We start from the raw sequence: 15,117 nt of genomic DNA, 5'->3' as shown, positions 1-15,117 counted from the left end.
ATTTAATTATTAATTAATCTGTAAGTAACTGGGCTTATTTAGCCAAAAAAATTTGAACAAAATAAATGAATATTGAAATGAAAATTAGTATTAAACGAAAAAGGAAGTTAACTACGGAGTGCCAAAGTTGTAATACACTGGCAATTTCGATCAATCATAACTAAGCCAAAAATGCATTAATTTTAATTTGGACACTTTCTCTGTGCTAGTTTTTATTAGGTTAAAAAATCTGCTAACTAAGTTTTAAAGTTTAAAAAATTAAATTTTTTGTGAAATATTTTGTCACAATTTTAAAAATAAAAAATGGTGAAAATTTTTCAAAAAATGTTTTTCTTTCAGACATAGCTAGATCGATTCGGCTGTTAATGCTGATCAAGAATATATATGGTTTATAGGGTCGGAAATGACTCCTTCACTGATTTTCAAACTGCTGACTGTAATAAGAATAAACAATCTATTCTAATTAAAAACCAACTAATTTTGTGAAAATATCAAAGTTAAAAAAAACCATAACCAAGCCAAAAAAGCATTAATTTCAATTCGGAAAGCTTTGCTGTGCTAGTTTCTAAAAGGACAACAAATCTGCATAGTCAGCTTAAAATTTAAAAAAATTCAATTTTTTGTCAACGTTTTTCACAATTTAAAAAATAGAAAATGTTGAAAAAATTTCAAAAAATTATTTTTCTTCCAGACTTAGCTAGATCGATTAGGCTTTCAATGCTGATCAAGAATATATATGATTTATAGGGTCGGAAATGATTCCTTCACTGATTTGCAGACTTCTGAATAAAATTTGAATACTCTGCAAGGGTATAAAAATTACTATAGACATCACCTGTTTTTAACAATTAAATTAAAATAAATAGTTAGTAATAGCAATTTAAATGAAGTACCAAAAACCAATGATTTCGATTTCTAGGTATTATTAGGTTTTATTTTATATTTAAAGAGTATTGCCCAATTTCGCCTCAATATCTATTGCATTATCTAGGTCTAGCTTCTTACTGAGTCACTTTCTGCACTCTGCAGTTGATAAATATATAAAATTAGAACTCAGGGTCGTTTGGGAAACGGAATTACAGACCTTGTGACTATATTGGGTCAATAGTTTCAGACTGTCCCTGATATTTCCCACGAATTAATGGCCCATTAGAACAGCAGGAACTTAAGCTACAGCTTAAGTTATTAAACATGCAATTCAATGGGATACTTGCCTTGAACCCAGACTTTTTGTTGACAGTGTGTCGAATGACAGTAAGTGCATTTTGCAACGCCTTGAATTTTGCATAACAAACAAACCAACAAACAAGAACTTCAATTGAATGAATCTTAAAACTCGGGACTCCGAGAATGTTTTTATGGGAGACAGGCGCATACCAAAAACAAAATAAATATCTACATATACGCATCGTTAACAGAATATTAAAAGGCGTCAGAACAATTAATAGTAGAGTTTTTGCCGGGTGTCCAAAATTAAGGGGTATTATTATTTCAAACACGCAGAACATCGAATGCCGCGACGCGTGGAAGTCTAAAGGGTGAAAAAGTAGAAAGATTCGCTGTGGATGAAAGAATAACAAATGCAAATTAAGACTGAAATCGAAACAAACGACACAAATGCATGGTTAATGTTTCTGTTCTGAGGTATATAAGCTTGTGTATATATATATTTATTTATATATGGATGTTTACTATCCTAAGTGTTCTGTATACATATTTAGTTATATTCGTTTATAGCGTTTTATGCACAGTTTTCTCTTTTTTCATTTTATTTTTTAAATTGTGACACAGAATTTTCGTTTAGCATATTTAGGAAACTTTCTTTCAGTATTTCTATTTCTATATATATATTGCACTATATATAAAAGCTCAAGCTGTTAGCTGAGTCAACTACTCTTAGTAATAAACATTTAAAAAAAATAAACCAAGCGAATTACTTGGACAATATTATAAACAAAAATTCACTAGCTCATCCTCCTCATCACTCCCACACACTCGCTCATACACACACATTTTGGCTGTAATGTGTGTGTGCTTGTTTGGCGAACAATCACAGCAGTCAAAAAAATTACATACAAAGAGATATAGTACATGGATAAACTAAACAGGAAATCGATTGAAACTAAATTTGGCGTAGTTGCTTCATCTTTGTTGGCTGCCTCTCTAGATGCGACTGCAGAAATTGTATAGCAGCAGTTTATCCTCGAAATGATACACGTTGTTGATGTGCCGCAGCACTCGTCCATCGACCAAGTGTCGGGCATAATGCACAGCCTCCATGCGATCCTTGGACAGGCCCACCTCGATCAACCAGCTGACGAACTCGCTGCCGTAGAATACCTTGCGATACACACGGATGCGCCACCTGAAAATATATATATAGATATTTTAGTATATGTTTTAGTTATAATAAAACCTAAGACTACCTCAAGCTTAATATGAAAATGTAGCAAAGCGGCAGAGGTGCTTAAATAATCTACAAAAAGCTGCTAAATAATGGTGTATATTGGGAGGATCATAATAAATATAATACCCGACATGTTTTTCAACACATTTGTCTCTCTTTTGAAATTTATTTGTCTAATATATTTAGTAGAATATCGTGTTGTTATATATTGCAATGCTAAATATAAACTTTTGCTTTAAATATCAGTATCAATACTATAATATATCAGTTTTTTGCATCGTCCCTACTGTTAACTGAATTGATCAATAAAAAATTCATTCCACATACTTACTTAACTTAAGAAAACATCATTAATTATGCTTATTCCTAATGCCGCTTAAAGTTCTAAGGCAAAAAGGAATATTTGTAAGGAAAAACTTAACAAAAAATAACCTTCTAAAAGGGAAATATTTTTACAACTTAAAAATAGTTTCCAAAACCCACCTTCTATCCTTAGCAATATCCTTCTTGCAGTTCTCCAAATGATGATTGCGGAACTGTTCGCAGATGTGCTTGGTTTCCGGACGAACATTCGACCAATGGGGTAGACTAACCACATTGGCTCCATACCTATTAATAAATAACAGAATTTAATATAAAAAAAACTATTTAATATCAAGAGAAATCAATCCCCAAACTCACCACAACTTGCGCCATATCTTCACCACAGGCATTAGCAATTCACCCATGTCGGTTATAAACACAGCCAACACAATCAAACCCTGACCAAAGTTGAGGAAGGCATCGAGGAAACTCAATTCCAGATATATGCCCGACATGCCCTCCATGACGAGCGTCCAAATGGACACAGCCAAACCCACAAACATGGAGCAGAGCAGAATAATCAGTAGAACAGTATGTTTGAGGGTTTGATGCTCATCAGTGTCACTGGTATGTTCCAAGGGCTCCAGACCACGCCGATTCTGATCCTCATAGCGTTCGATTATGGTCTGACAGCTTTGGCGTGAGGTACTGGGACCACAATTAAAGGAGCTGCTGCACATTTGATTGCGAATTCTGTGAGATATATTTAAAAATCGTATTATTAATTATATGTAAATTTCAAAGTTTACGAAGAACCACTCACTCTTCTGTACGCGGTGCCGCCTCAATCTTATCCAGATCCTTGTTGGCCCGCTGACGTGTTCGATTCAACAGATCCTCAATGTCCACAACCACAGTACTGGTGGTTGAAGGGGTGGTTACCGAACCGCCACCCGAGCAGCAAGTGCCATTGCCCGAACCACAACCTCCGCCGCCACCGCCTCCACTTCCCCCAGATCCTGCTCCTGCACTATTCCTGCTTGCAGGTAATCCCGCAGCTGTTGGTATCATCTCATCATCGTCCGAAGAGGAGGAATAAGAGGTAGTGCGTACACTTTGCCGAATGGAGGCATGATCCGTTTGGCTCAGCAAATTGGTGGTTGATATGGTCGAGTGCAGATCAGATGATTCTGTGGGAATTGATTAATGTTTAGTTAATTTAATAAATATTTTCTATGTTAAACCTACCCGACTCCGGATTGGACAACTCACGTGCATAAGTCATGTACTTTTCATAGCGTTTCTTATAACGCTGATGCAGCACCAAGCAACCCACAGTGACTGTAATTAAATAAAGTATAAATAAGAGGAAAATGCACAAAGAAATCCTTAAAAAATTGAAGAAATTTAGAATAAATCAGATTGAAAACTTTACAAGCATCATTTTATGACCTGACAGACCAAAGAAAGAGTACGAATAACACTCTCAACAAAAGTCTGTCATTGGTATTTAAATAACTCTTCAAATGCATTTAGTTTTTCATCATTTTTTTTAAAGAAACATTTATAAAATAAATCCACCTACCTATAAAACACATGACAAGCATAAACACCGAAATGGCTGCCTGGGCATTTCCATACTGAAAGCTGGGATTATGCTTTTCTCCCGACACCACGTTCGAGTCGAAGGCCACCAAAAGGCCCGAAATTAAGGCTGGCACACCCCAGGCAAACACCAACTAAATCAGAAAAGGTAATATTTATATAAGAAACCACTTAAAAAAGAGTAAATATAAACATTTACCATATAGGGCCACAATTTCAGCACAAAACACAAGCTGCGACACTGCAGGAAGAGCAGGGAAATGGCTAAAAGACCCGTCCACAGGCGAGTGCTATAAGTGCCTATGTTGAAGAGGAAGAACTGCAGGTACAAGGGCCAACGGTGGACATGGTCCATCTTGGACCACAGTATAACGCCTATGCAACACATGAGCTAAGGGAGAAAACAGATATATAAGAAAATACTATGAAATACTCCTCGATCTCTCCCACCTGCGACAGCACCAGACAAAAAGTAATCCTCTGTGGCATACGTCTAAATCGCTTGGTCACTATCAAGAGGGCTAACATACAGCAACATGCTGCCGCTCCAGCCACGCTAATGTCAAACGAAAAGGCATCCAGCTCGTGCAGATAATCCAGTGGCTTCAGATTCGTCAGCGAGATCATTTTCGCTGAGATAAACATCAATGGAGCCGAGATGAACGTGCAAAAAACCATGCTGCGAGCAACCTAAACAAACGAAGGTAAGGAATATGTAATTAATTGAGTCACCAGATTGACTTTCATGCCATTCCCATTCCCATTCGCACTTACCAATTCCACCTCCATGTTGTACTGTGTGGCAATGACAAAGGCCCCGGGGGCAGCTGGGAAGGTGCCATAGAGAAAGCCAAAGGTACTCAACTCTGTAGTGTCATTGAAGTTCTGGCCGGACTGCATAATGTTAACCGTCTGACGGATGACCAGCGGAAGCACCAGTCTGTCGAGGGAAAGTGCTCTCTCATTGAATTGCAAAATAAATACAATTTGAATGCCTGAAACTCACATCTTAACCAATATGAGAACGCCGGGTAAGAGGAAGCCAGTGCTTTTCCGCTCTGAACCCGTTCCTCCTACAATCTTCAGACCCAGTAGGAACAAGGCGGTGGCGGAAAAACTCTGTCCCAGGGTTCGCAGAGTACTGGACACCATTTCGGGCAGACCATGGGGAAAGAGGAAGCCACCAGCTACACCCAGCAGGGTCATAAGCAGCAGAGGATTGAAGAACAGCGCCACAATGGTGTTGAACACCAGAATTGAACGCTCGCCGAGACAGCGATTGCGTTTGGCCATCTGCTCGGCAGGACAGGTTTCCGGACAGAGTGGCGGATTGCGGGTCTAAAAAGGGATTTATAAATTAGATATTTAAAATGTTAGAATATTAAAATTCAAATACTTACCACTTCCTCTTTGTTCCTAACAATCTTGGAGATCTCCATGAGCACCAAACCAATGGGATTTAGTATGGCCAGCGAAATGGGAGCCATTAGGTACAGATAAGAGGCATATTCTGGATGGACATCTTTGTAGAGAGCCATAACTGGAAGTAAATTTAAGAATTAGTCATTTTTAAACGTACAAAGGTTCCTCTATCTTTGCTGACTCTTGTTTTAAGTAGGTCTAGTATAGTTTTATCCCCTCCCTAACTCACCTATGGGATAACCAATAGCAAAATCATTGCTCTGAGTACAGAATATGGCCATTAATCCTCCTCTGGCATAGTTCAAAGGTCGGGCCACCAGCAGGGAGATAATCAGGACCGAGAAAAACACCACAGCCTTGGACACCAGCATGGCCAGAAGGAAGCTCCAGTTGACGGCATTCCAGTTGAGCTCCACCAGCGACAGAAAGATCAGCGAGGGCAAAGCAAAAGTGCCCACAAAGGTGCCCAATCCTTTGGTTTCCGCATTACTAATGATCTTAAAGCGGCCGGCAATGTAACTGAAATTAAAAGTGACAAAAAAAGGAGAAAATTACTTAAATAATCAGGTTGTTAAGGCGTGTCTTTCTTTGGCCACGCCCCCTATTTATTTTAAGTGCAAACAAAGCCGGAAACTCTTAATCGTTGTATTATGCATATTGGAAATACGAAAAAACAATCACCAAAGCCGCACGTGATCCCCTGATAAACCAGTTTCATTTCGGCCTGTTGTCACTTGGCCAATACAACACCGCGATTTGTAAACGCTTTTTTCGTGTGAGTTTTATTTATATTTCAGTCACACTTGTTTCTCGCCGCTAACAACTTAATATATAGTATATATTTTAGTCTGTCTGTCGGATTGTCTGGTAATCTGGAGTAGGGTGTACTTCCCCTCCTAGTTGAGCGACCTTTCCGTATGACTCAATCGGATTTATTGCACTTTATACGATCGGGATTTATGGCAGATGTTTTCGATTTTATTGTAGGGAAGTACCTGCAAGAAAATCTCTTATCTCTGTTATCTCTTGTTTAAGTTCATCTTCTGAGTTCTGGAAAAACCATGTGTCACAGAATATATATAAAGATATTTCTGTGAGAAAGCTTTTTCTTAGGAATGCAAGACAATTGTGAACATTATCTATGTTTGCTAAAGTGTAGTGTGTAAAAGCAATAAGGTTTTGAAAAGGTTACAAGACATAACTGATAAAGAAGAGGGACAACATAGGAGTTCAAGTTAAGGTAAAGGTTGAACAAGGGAATACCCTATAAATAGAAAAAAAGAGCCCTAAATTATTACATTTTAATCAAATAATATTTATTAGCCTTCAAATAAATTAAATCAACTTCATAAAAGTAAGATAACTTATTCATGAATGACTTTTACAACAATTTTATTAAGCTTAAATGAATGAGTATAATTTATGGCCTATAATTTCTTCAGACTTTTCAGTTTTAACAGCTGTTTTGGCCTACGAAGCCCTGAGACTTGTATAAACAAAAGTTAAAGTAACTGAAAAAGTCAACATAAATATTTCCTTATTTACCCATTTTGTCTGTGGAGCAAAATAAGTGTTCTAGAAAGTCAGTCAAGAGGAACAAAACAGAAATTAGTCAGCAGAACTACAAAAAACACCAAATAATTGTTGTTATATATATTTATGTTCTTTGAAGTGCAAAGTGAAATCTTAAATGACATAAATAATAACACTTTGAGTTGTTACTAAGTATGAAAAGTAGATTAAATCAAATCATTCAAATTAGTTACATTTTACCAAGACAAAAGAATCAGCTGCCAGCTTTTAGATTAGAATTGTTTACCTTTACAGTGAACCTGAGACACATGCATTTATTATTACTATTTATAAGCCCTTATCAAGTTTGTATTCCCTTTATAAAAGTCTACAGCAAGTCGCTCATAGAGAGAACAATAACAAACACAACAAAGATTCATCATCATTCAAATAACTGATTAGGTAAATTTTCAATCTGATAAAAAATCGTAAAGTTAAAATTAATTGCGTTACGAGCACCACTTAAAACTGGGATTGATGTGCATCTTTGTCATGTTGTTACCCTATAATTAAAAGGGTGGAAGGTATTTAATATTTATATTTATCATATTATGTTCTGTAATAATAGGTAGGGTAATTGTTATGTTATTAATTAATATGATAGTGAGCACTTAAAAAGAAATTGTCATCTCACAATTAAGATTTAAAATAAGAGGTATATGGAAAGTTATTATTATTATTATTACTAGTTAATCCTTTTGAGTTCAACTTTAAATACACTAAGCTACTTTCTATTATATTCAAGACATATAATAATGTAAAGGTAAGATTAGTGCTTAACTAAAATAAATATTCTCCGAGTAAGGGGTATTTTTCAAGTTGAAAGTGAAGCTCAATCACATTAATTCAGATGCCAACGAACGGATCGCGAGTACGGTTAAGTAATACATTTAAATGCAGCCGGCTTTGTATTATACTAAAGCTGTTATTATTACATTATATATTTGATTGAACAGTTGTCAGGGTAGATGCATCTGTCTCTGTGCCTGAATACTTGGTCTTTTTGTTACTTTTGGCATGCATATAGATTTCAGTAATTGGCGGTGATCGGTAGACAAATCGGTAATTGCGATTGCATAATCCGCAAATATAAGTACAGAGCAAATATTGCCTCAGGTGTAGTGGCTAATTGTTGTTGTTATTGCATTTACAGGCTTAAAATGCTAAACACTGTTTGGTGCAAGGTCACTTTTGTAATTGTTTTGTTGATTTTCTATATGGTTTTTTTTTGTATTTTTCTCTCGCACTCTCTAAACGTTTTGACGTTTTACTTTCGATTATTGCCCAGTTGGCAATTAAGTTTCGGCTCAGATGCATACATCAAGATTAATATGGAAGTCAGGAAATTTACATATTGCTGCCGCTCCCTTAGTTAGTGATTGTTGTTAAACAATTTTTAAAAATTTAATAGGAGGCTTCACGGCAATTTCCCAGGAATTAGTTCAGTTTATATTGTGAAATATCTATTTAATTTAATTGCTATTGCTAAACTTATAAAAATCTGTATTAAGTGTAATTGCTATTCAAAGCCAAGGAAACATTGGAAAATATGAAAAACCCAAGGGAAACATAGGAATTTCCCATTTGTGAGTTCAGATTCTTTCCAACTGACTAATCAATCAATATATCAGGTAACGACTTTAATGACTAATCGGAAATTTTGTAATTTATGTAAATAAACCCTTTATAAAACCGCAGTACAAATTTAGCATAATATTGCATCCGCAATTACACAAAGAACTGCAGCATTAATTAAGCACAAACAAGGCAATAAAATTGGGAATAACAAAATAAACATTCCTGTTAAGTTTAATTAATTAAATATATATATTAAACACTGACATTACCAGTGTTCTTCAAAGAGGTTTATAAAGATATTAGAGTTAATCCTTATTTAGAAGATTTCCCCCTTAAATCAACAATTGTTTTCGTGTTCTACTTTACATTTTATTTTTAACCACGTTTCCTTGGCTGACTTGCAAAATTTAACCCAAATAAATCTCATATTCGGCATAAATTGGCCTTCTAAAAATAACCCATTTAAATTAATTTCACTGATTAAAGATAATTTGTTCACTGTTTGTGTTTGAAAAAGGCAATTGGAGTACGCACAGACAGTGAGACAGCAGTTTGTCGGAGAGATTATAAAATTCGAGTGTCAATCGATAAGTGTGGGTGAGAAAATAAATCACAGAATTAGAAAATGAAAGGGACAGTGTGCGACATAAGTGCTGGTCACTGTACGAACAAGTGCTCGGGCAATCAAGTCACTTTCTTTGGAACTACTCAGAAGTAATGAAAGTTGATAAGAACAATAACAGACAGAGTTTGGACCCGCGTGGGATGTGCCAATATTGAAATTATATTGCTATAAGTATCAATTGATTATATATATTATGTGAGTTTGGGAAATCAGTCAGGAGACCTTTATAAATTAAGAGAAATATATGGTAAATTTGTGGTACATTTTTCCGTAATTGTTGAACCCAAACGGGTGTTATTTGTCATTAAAAACTACAATTGTTGATCGAAGATAATTGTAATTGTTATAACAAAAGCGATCATTTGGTATGAACAAATAAACCGTACATATTATTATTATATTATTTTGGTTTTGTGTTCGCTTTGCTGTGTCGTTATATGTACGCTTTTGAAAATTATATCAGTTGATAATTTAAACTGTAAATATATATTCCAATAATTTTATCTAATACCTATCTTCAATAGAAGCTTTGCTCGAACCTGATACGATTCTACCTAATAAAATATAGAAAAAAAGGTGATGAAATGTGCAAATACTATGAATAATTAATGAATCTCTGGGCCTTCATAAGCTTTTTCTTTTTTTTTTTATATAAAAGTTTAGGGTTCAAGGTAACTTCGGCCAAAATCAATAAGTGTGCCACGCATTAATTTATTGGCTTTTATGGGCCTTTTAAAACTATCATAAACTTTTTAATGAGTTGCCAACGATTTATTTAAAACTGGATCATACTGGAGAGATCTCACTTTTCTTTTATACAAACATTCCCAAATAACTAAAAGTTCTGATGCAAGCTACCTCCATTAAATGCCAAACCAGATGGCACTTAAGGGTGAAACAAAAAACCCACTGAACATATGTGCAAAATCGATAAGAAACCCAATCGGGCAAGCGTGGGTTTAATGCCTAAAATACCAACCCGCAAATGATAATGCCAAAGCACTGGACCAGCGCCGGATAGAAGTTGTTCATGGAGACGCCGCCATCGTCGGTGCGTGGTGATGCGGTGACATTGGGGGTGGAAGTGGAGGAACTGGAGTTCATGGCCACGACCGTGGCCTCCGTGATGGCCGCCGCCAGTCGCTCCTTGGCATAATACATGGCGCTATCCATGGCGGAAATACTCAGGAGTGTGTGTGTAGGTTAAAGGTTACTATTTGCACGTCATGGCTTTGGGTGCTCCTCGGGCCGAGCCAACAGCTGATTGGCCGTGACGTCAAAGGGCCAGCTGCAGCTGCTGGTGCTGGGGTTTATTGAATTTTCCCCTGCAGTTAAAATGTGGGTGTGCTATTTTCTTTCTATTATTTCTCTCATCCACCGTATTTACGCAGTTTTGTTTGCTAATACTTGGCAATGTTGTTTGTTGCTGTGGTTGTTTTTTTTTTGTGTATTTTTAGCACTCGTTTTCAATGCCCGAAAAGTGGTGGAAAAATCTGCAACGCCCGGCTGGCTGCTTTCGTTTTCATCTCTTTGCGTCGCGCATTTTACAATTAAAACACTCGCGGCACACTGGCTTTGAACAATTATTTTGTCTGCCAAATAGTTAATTAGTCGGAATTAACTTATTTAAGAGCTTCGGAGCGCCGCTTTTACCGCCCGTTTTGTTTTTTTATTACAATGCGAATGATGTGACCGTGGCAGCACGAGGGAAATACACCAGTTAAGGCATGCGGAAACGTACTAAAAAATGCCGTCAGCCTACGGAAAAATACTACTATGTACACCTTCAATAACAAGGGTCGAAAAGTTTCGAAAGATTCAAGAAGGCTTTTAGAAATGGAAATATATGAGGAAAATTGAAATATTTCGGTGTTGAAAATACAGGCTTTCAAAACTATTTAAGTGGTTTTAAGAGTATTTCCAAACTATTCAGCATTTAATTATTCAAAATATCGATAACAATAATACCAAAACACAGTGTTGGAAAGCGCGATCGCCGAACAGCTGATGTCAGTGGATGAAAGAAGAAGACAATTAGTCATCAAACAAATTCTTAAAACGAAATTAACTGGGAAACCCTTGTTCCTCTTTAAATTTAAAGTTGTGAAAAGAAAATCAAAGCAAAATGAATCGCCTTTTCGGTCGCGGCAAGCCCAAGGAGCCGGGCCCAAGCCTAAACGATTGCATAGCCGGGGTAAGTCAAGGAAATCTTGCGAGGAAACAACGAAATTATAGATTTTTGTTACTTCTTATTGCAAATAGGTAGATGCCCGTGCCACAAACATCGAGGAGAAGATCAATAAGCTGGAAACGGAGCTGCGCAAATACCGCGAACAAATGTCCAAAATGCGCGAAGGTCCCGCCAAAAACTCCGTGAAGCAGAAGGCGCTGCGGGTGCTGAAACAAAAGAAGGCGTAAGTGTTTGGGGCCGCGCCCTCGTATTCTTATTAGAGGAAAGCAATCTGATTCGGGGTTCCTCATTTACCTCTTATTGGATGCTAAGTAGACATTTTGATACAGTTCTGACTTGTTTACTCAATTAGCTTTATTTTTTCCTGGTCTAACCAGATTTAATCCCTTAAATGGTGTTTTTTTTATTATTATGTTGCCTTAACACTGATGTTATTGATACTTATATACTCTCCATTGATATTTTAGCTACGAACAGCAGGCAGAATCTCTGCGCAATCAATCTTTCAACATGGAACAAGCCAACTATGCCGCGCAATCCCTCAAGGATACTCAGGCCACTGTGGCGGCAATGAAGGATGGCGTTAAGCAGATGAAGACCGAATACAAGAAGATCAATATTGATCAGATCGAGGTAAATATATACACCACAAATATTTTCCATGAACTAAATGTTTAATTAAGGAAACGTTACATATAAATAGAACCTTTAGAATACATTTTATTCAACTTTTACACTTGCAGGACATCCAAGACGACATGGCTGATATGTTTGAGCAGGCGGACGAAGTGCAGGAGGCTCTGGGTCGCACCTACGGCATGCCCGAGGTAGATGACGATGACCTGCAGGCCGAGTTGGATGCCCTGGGCGATGAGATAGCCCTGGACGATGACACCAGCTATTTGGATGACGTTGTCAAGGCTCCGGAAGCACCGAGTCGAGAGCCTGGAGCCGATAGCATTGTGCCTGGCAAGGTATGTTTACTTATAAGGCGTGTAACTTTATGTAGAAACATATATGTTAACAAATTTTTGCAGAGCACCATTGAAACGGATGAATTTGGCTTGCCAAAGATACCCACTTCGCTGAAGACCACATAGGCAACAAGCTGCCAGCTCTCAGGTTTCCATTCTCCCCATCCTTTGTTGAACTTTTCGGGCACGCTTTGTATATTTTACATATTAATGGAACGAAACAAAGATATCCCTCTCAAGTATCACTTTTGTACGCATTTGTTTTGTTCAATAAATAGCCGGTTTACGAAAATAGAACCAAATTAACGTCGATTTTGAAATAATTCAAACTAACTCAAATTTAATCACTTCATCATCACTTCATTTTATTAATTTCTTAAATTATTTATTATATTTTTGGCCCTTTGTAAATAATTACAATTAATAACTTTAAACATTTTTATTTTCTTTTGCTTATATTAAAGTTTAACATTCAATCTTTGGTTTCGATTTAAAATCAATTGAAAAATTAACTTAAAAATTTATTTATTATTATTCTTGACACAATTTAATCAAATTTAAAATCACTTTTGATTTATGAAGCTTAAGTTTCTAAATTTTTCATCATTTCATTTGAAATTTTCAGCTAACTAACTCGAAAGATTCTACAAGAGATGGACACACTCTCTTAAGAAATCCCACTTGTCGAAGCCCAACTGTAGTTCCTTCTACTGACTCTACTCTCTCTTTCACTCTCCCTACAGCAAGCTTTTTAAAACTGCAATTGCAATCACAGCCGGAGCTCTCTTAACCTCGCTCTCTCCCACGCACACACTCGCACACGCCTCACACACGCTCACGTTCGCCGCTCTCTTTCGCAGAGTGCATGAAGGTAACCCGCGAAGCTTTGAAGTTCAGAGCATGAACTTGAGCGGCGTCGCGCGCGTGTGTTTCTCTGCCATCGGGCCAGGAGTGCGTCTGTGTGGGTGAGCGAGCGGGACAGTGCAGTGCGCGCTGCTGCTTGTGTGCAAAAATAAAGCGTTTCGCCGTTTAGTAGTCTTTTGACTGCTGTAACGGAAAGTCGCAAAAATTTCCTCTTAATTCTCTTTGCACCCCAAGCAACGACGACGACGACCACGACGACTACGTTTCCAGCCAGGAAAACCTTCGCTTTTGTACAAACACAGCAATAACAACTACAAAAAAAAAACAAGCAAGCAAACTGCAACAAAAAATCAATTGTTGAAAACGTAACTGTAACGTCGCGAAAAAATATATATATAAAACAAAAAAAAAAAAAAAACAACGCCCGCCCACTTAACCGCGTCGCGCCGCGTCTCTAATTAAACAATTTGCTTCGGCAAATAATATATTTGTGCAAAAAAATATTAATATTAATTAAAATGCGTTACAAAGAGTTCTAAAAATAACACAAAATTATTAACGAAGTTACAGTGTGTTTAATGCCCCCTGTGAAATGTCAATTAAATAAAGCCAACTATTTTTGGTGCAATTTTGACAGAGTTTTTTGGTCGGGGTAAGCCCACCCCCCAACCCCCCCTCAACCTACCCCTGACCCCTTCCTCAACAAGTGCCTGAAAGTTTACAACAACAAAGAAAAGAAAAAAAAACAACACAAAACATAAGTGCAAATATCTGAAAATAACTCAAATGAAAACTTAAAACAATAAGAAAATCAATTTATTTTTGCTGCTGGCCTGCTGAAAAACATAATGGATATATCGCCAATTGGATTACTTTTGCTTGAAATGGTAAGTTATTATTATTATGTATATATATATATATATATTACTATTATTATTATAGTATTAGTATTTAGTATTTTAGCTATTTGATGATTTTCTGCTCAGCAGATTACTCATACGCAGCGTTGCATTTTTGCAACTCGAATGCAGGAAGCGAATAGCGCACAGAAAAAAAAGCTTTTTATTTATTTCGTCATCGCTGCACATACATACATTGCACATAAACGCATATACATATATATATATATATATATACTATGCACATACTTGAAAGTTCAGGAAAAAAAAATGTTGGAAATATATATATATATTTAGAGAGAGAGGGTATTAGGCTAGATCTTTCTATATTTTGCTGGATATTGTTCATAATGCTGCTTTTAAAACTAAACTATATTATAAAGAAATAAGAAATAATGCTGGTAAAAGCTTTTCTTTGTTAACATTTCGAGTATTTGGGACATGTTTTCTAAATAAAAACAAGCGTCTTTGTTTTGGTTGGAAATGCATTACATAAAGTGTTTTTAATTATATTTATAGCTTGTTTTGGGTTTTAAAATTATAAATTATATTTTATTTATATTATATTTTAAGATTTTAAAGATTAGCTCTTGCTTAAAATATAATATATAAACTATCATGTTTTTAAAACTGGTACTTTATGATGGTTTTTAAGCAAAGAAGTAACATCTAAAGCT

At 36.3% G+C, this 15,117-nt stretch overlaps 3 protein-coding genes across 6 annotated transcripts in view; 2 read left to right on the top strand and 1 right to left on the bottom strand.

The window, feature by feature from the left end:
- Positions 1-1,631: 1,631 nt before the first annotated feature.
- anchor (integral membrane protein GPR155 homolog anchor) lies at positions 1,632-11,264 on the bottom strand. 4 transcript variants are annotated; one of them, XM_086838629.1, is made up of 14 exons: positions 10,492-11,264; positions 5,967-6,256; positions 5,716-5,855; positions 5,322-5,653; positions 5,090-5,255; positions 4,766-5,005; positions 4,515-4,706; positions 4,296-4,449; positions 3,959-4,051; positions 3,534-3,900; positions 3,089-3,463; positions 2,891-3,016; positions 2,739-2,791; positions 1,632-2,365 (listed from the first exon to the last, which is right to left on the bottom strand). In XM_086838629.1, exons 1-13 carry the CDS (start codon positions 10,683-10,685, stop codon positions 2,758-2,760), a joined length of 2,703 nt encoding a protein of 900 aa, XP_086694755.1. In that variant the 5' UTR covers positions 10,686-11,264; the 3' UTR covers positions 1,632-2,365; positions 2,739-2,757. The 4 variants fall into 4 exon arrangements, with proteins under 4 accessions (XP_086694755.1, XP_086694756.1, XP_020809630.2 ...); XM_086838630.1 differs by having other exon boundaries at positions 3,983-4,051; positions 10,492-11,254; XM_020953971.2 differs by lacking the exon at positions 2,739-2,791.
- A 36-nt stretch (positions 11,265-11,300) lies between these two features.
- Positions 11,301-12,979, top strand: Vps60 (vacuolar protein sorting 60). Its single transcript, XM_020953964.2, has 5 exons — positions 11,301-11,706; positions 11,775-11,926; positions 12,171-12,336; positions 12,447-12,677; positions 12,741-12,979. Exons 1-5 carry the CDS (start codon positions 11,638-11,640, stop codon positions 12,801-12,803), a joined length of 681 nt encoding a protein of 226 aa, XP_020809623.1. The 5' UTR covers positions 11,301-11,637; the 3' UTR covers positions 12,804-12,979.
- A 655-nt stretch (positions 12,980-13,634) lies between these two features.
- Positions 13,635-15,117, top strand: part of Eip74EF (Ecdysone-induced protein E74) — an 85,324-nt gene continuing 83,841 nt past the window's right edge. The window contains exon 1 of the mRNA XM_086838627.1: positions 13,635-14,428. The gene's annotated coding sequence lies outside the window, so the exon portion shown is untranslated. The remainder of the gene's footprint in view (positions 14,429-15,117) is intronic.

Source organism: Drosophila serrata, unplaced genomic scaffold (assembly GCF_035046125.1).
Source record: "Drosophila serrata isolate PLE 108 unplaced genomic scaffold, ASM3504612v1 contig_359, whole genome shotgun sequence".
NCBI lineage: Eukaryota > Metazoa > Arthropoda > Insecta > Diptera > Drosophilidae > Drosophila > Drosophila serrata.
The sequence above is the reverse complement of the archived record's forward strand: the minus strand, read 5'-3'. Positions and strand labels throughout refer to the sequence as shown.

Excerpts from the sequence above, each read along its gene's own strand:
- anchor (XM_020953971.2), bottom strand. The coding sequence starts at position 10,685 with ATGGATAGCGCCATGTATTATGCCAAGGAGCGACTGGCGGCGGCCATC. Across the intron at positions 5,856-5,966 it reads TGCTATTGGTTATCCCATAG|TTATGGCTCTCTACAAAGAT; the intron begins GTGAGTTAGGGA and ends ATTTACTTCCAG. Across the intron at positions 5,256-5,321 it reads GTTCTCATATTGGTTAAGAT|ACTGGTGCTTCCGCTGGTCA; the intron begins GTGAGTTTCAGG and ends TTCCCTCGACAG.
- Vps60 (XM_020953964.2), top strand. The coding sequence starts at position 11,638 with ATGAATCGCCTTTTCGGTCGCGGCAAGCCCAAGGAGCCGGGCCCAAGC. Across the intron at positions 12,337-12,446 it reads TCAATATTGATCAGATCGAG|GACATCCAAGACGACATGGC; the intron begins GTAAATATATAC and ends TTACACTTGCAG. Across the intron at positions 12,678-12,740 it reads ATAGCATTGTGCCTGGCAAG|AGCACCATTGAAACGGATGA; the intron begins GTATGTTTACTT and ends AAATTTTTGCAG.